General features: G+C 34.0%; 1 protein-coding gene across 5 annotated transcripts in view; it reads right to left on the bottom strand.

The window, feature by feature from the left end:
• LOC106679794 (caspase-3) overlaps positions 1-2,043 on the bottom strand; it is a 31,143-nt gene that overhangs the window by 23,612 nt on the left and 5,488 nt on the right. For all 5 annotated transcript variants that reach the window (XM_067046000.1, XM_014419138.2, XM_067045997.1 and 2 more), the window contains exon 3: positions 1,627-1,862. In XM_067046000.1, the coding sequence (XP_066902101.1) occupies positions 1,627-1,829 (203 nt within the window). In that variant the 5' untranslated portion in view covers positions 1,830-1,862. The remainder of the gene's footprint in view (positions 1-1,626; positions 1,863-2,043) is intronic.

The raw sequence follows: 2,043 nt of genomic DNA, 5'->3' as shown, positions 1-2,043 counted from the left end.
AGAATATTTGTGTTGTTTGATACGGTCTTTAAGAGATTTTTGGTTTCGCTTATGTAAGCAGAATTACAATTAAGGGTGGAGCAAGGGATGCGGTATACAATATGTGATCGGTGTAGAGGAGGGATAAGGTTTTAAGTTTAGTGTAAATATTAGATAGTTTGTTGTGAGGCCATGGGAAATCCTCTAGCTCCCGATCATTCCAACATTGTTCTTAATGATTTGCTCGATTCCGTTATCCCACTCTTTCCAGTTGACATTATTCTTACTAAAAAATATGTAGATGATCTCCTCATTGTTTTAAATCCCGATAAAATCCTTGACATCTTAACCGCCTTTAATTCTTACCATCCACGCCTTAACTTTACTGTCGAAATTGAAAATAATAACTCCCTTCCGTTCCTTGACCTTCTCATCATAAGATACCCAGACAACACCATATCCACTGACTGGTACACCAAACCTACCTACTCACTTCTAAGACTTCTAAATTACCACTCCCAACATCCTTACCATCAAAGAATTAACGTAGCAAAAACCTTCTTATTCACCGTGACCTTTCCCTTTCTGATTTAAAAACTTATTAAACTTTACTTATATTTTGCATCTTTATCAATTATTATGGTTACATATATTTTCTTTCTCACAATTTTCTTTTTCTTTCCATATTTCAATTTTTAAATTATTAATAACTAATATGTTCATACTTCTTTGCATTATATAACTTCATTTTTATTTCATTTCTTTAATTATGTTATTTTACCCACTTTTTCAATTACCTATGTATACATTTTATTTCCCACTTCTCTCTTCACTTCATTTTATTAATTCTATTCTGTAAAATTATTCATTTTATGTCATTCTGTTTATATATTCTTTTTTATTTTCTATACTTATTGTGGTAGTTATCTTGCTCTGTTTTTAGCCCTGAAGAAGGCTAGAAACTATAGCCGAAACGTTGGCACAATTAAATAGGTTACACCAACTTATTTGTGTTTCATTTTGATCGCACTCCCAACCATCTTAGATAATTTATTCTTTAAGGTTTTAATTAATTTATATATGAAATGAAATTTAAAAGAATTTTTAGAAATAAGAAAAAAATAATCTTATCTTTGACCACAATTACATATTTTCAGTTTTGGCGCATAGAAGCCTTCGTTAAGGATTAAGAAAACGTCCCAAGCATTTCAGATTTGTGTCATGTTATCCAATACCCGTGCACATCTTATATCTCTGATCTTCTTCAGTTTGTATTCTCTGTCACTTCTCGCTTTAGCTTGCTCAAGCGGTAATCGACAGATCTTTCCTTATTCGATCTTCATCTCTCAGGAATTCCGTTCTGTCCACCACTCGTCGCTAGAAACATTCCTGTCCTTCAGATTCAGCCCGTTCAATCATCTCCCATCCTTCTGATCCTTTAGGAGTTGTATATACACTTTTTCCATGATTCCATCTTTATATCGTTAGTAATTTTTAACTTACCTTTTACTAATCGGACTAGTAATCTATTGGGACTTGTCCCGCAATAAATTTAAATAATGAGCCTTATAAATATAAATTTGAAGAACTAATAAATAAAAAAATAAAAATAATAAAGCACCTTGGTGTCAGACACAAAGCTCTTACCTGCACGCTTGGAAGAACATTACTTTCGGTTTGTTCATCAAAGGTTTGCAGTTCTCCGAATTGAACTTTTCTTTGATCCAGTCCGTTGACACGAACTTATTGTCCGTGGTTGCGAGGTCCACTGCGTGCGGGTTCACCCGGTCTTTGTGGCCGTGTGTCATGATGAAGAGAATGCAGCAATCCACCTTCCAATGGTCGTCCATCAGCGCAAAGGATCTAACCACTTTTGTAAAGTCCTATACAACAGTTGCCATATTATTGCTCTTACGTAGATGTTGACTATATGTTGCAGATTCTAATCCTATCTATTACTATTACTGCTTTAATTAAATTAAAACATAATCAGTTGATCTGCTTGATGTGCAGATGGCAATCGCTTTATTAACACTACTTTGAACTCCAGTAATCAACGGCCTC

Source organism: Halyomorpha halys, unplaced genomic scaffold (assembly GCF_000696795.3).
Source record: "Halyomorpha halys isolate HHAL.00 unplaced genomic scaffold, Hhal_1.1 Scaffold220.1, whole genome shotgun sequence".
Taxonomy (NCBI): domain Eukaryota; kingdom Metazoa; phylum Arthropoda; class Insecta; order Hemiptera; family Pentatomidae; genus Halyomorpha; species Halyomorpha halys.
This window is presented reverse-complemented; position numbering and strand designations above follow the sequence as displayed.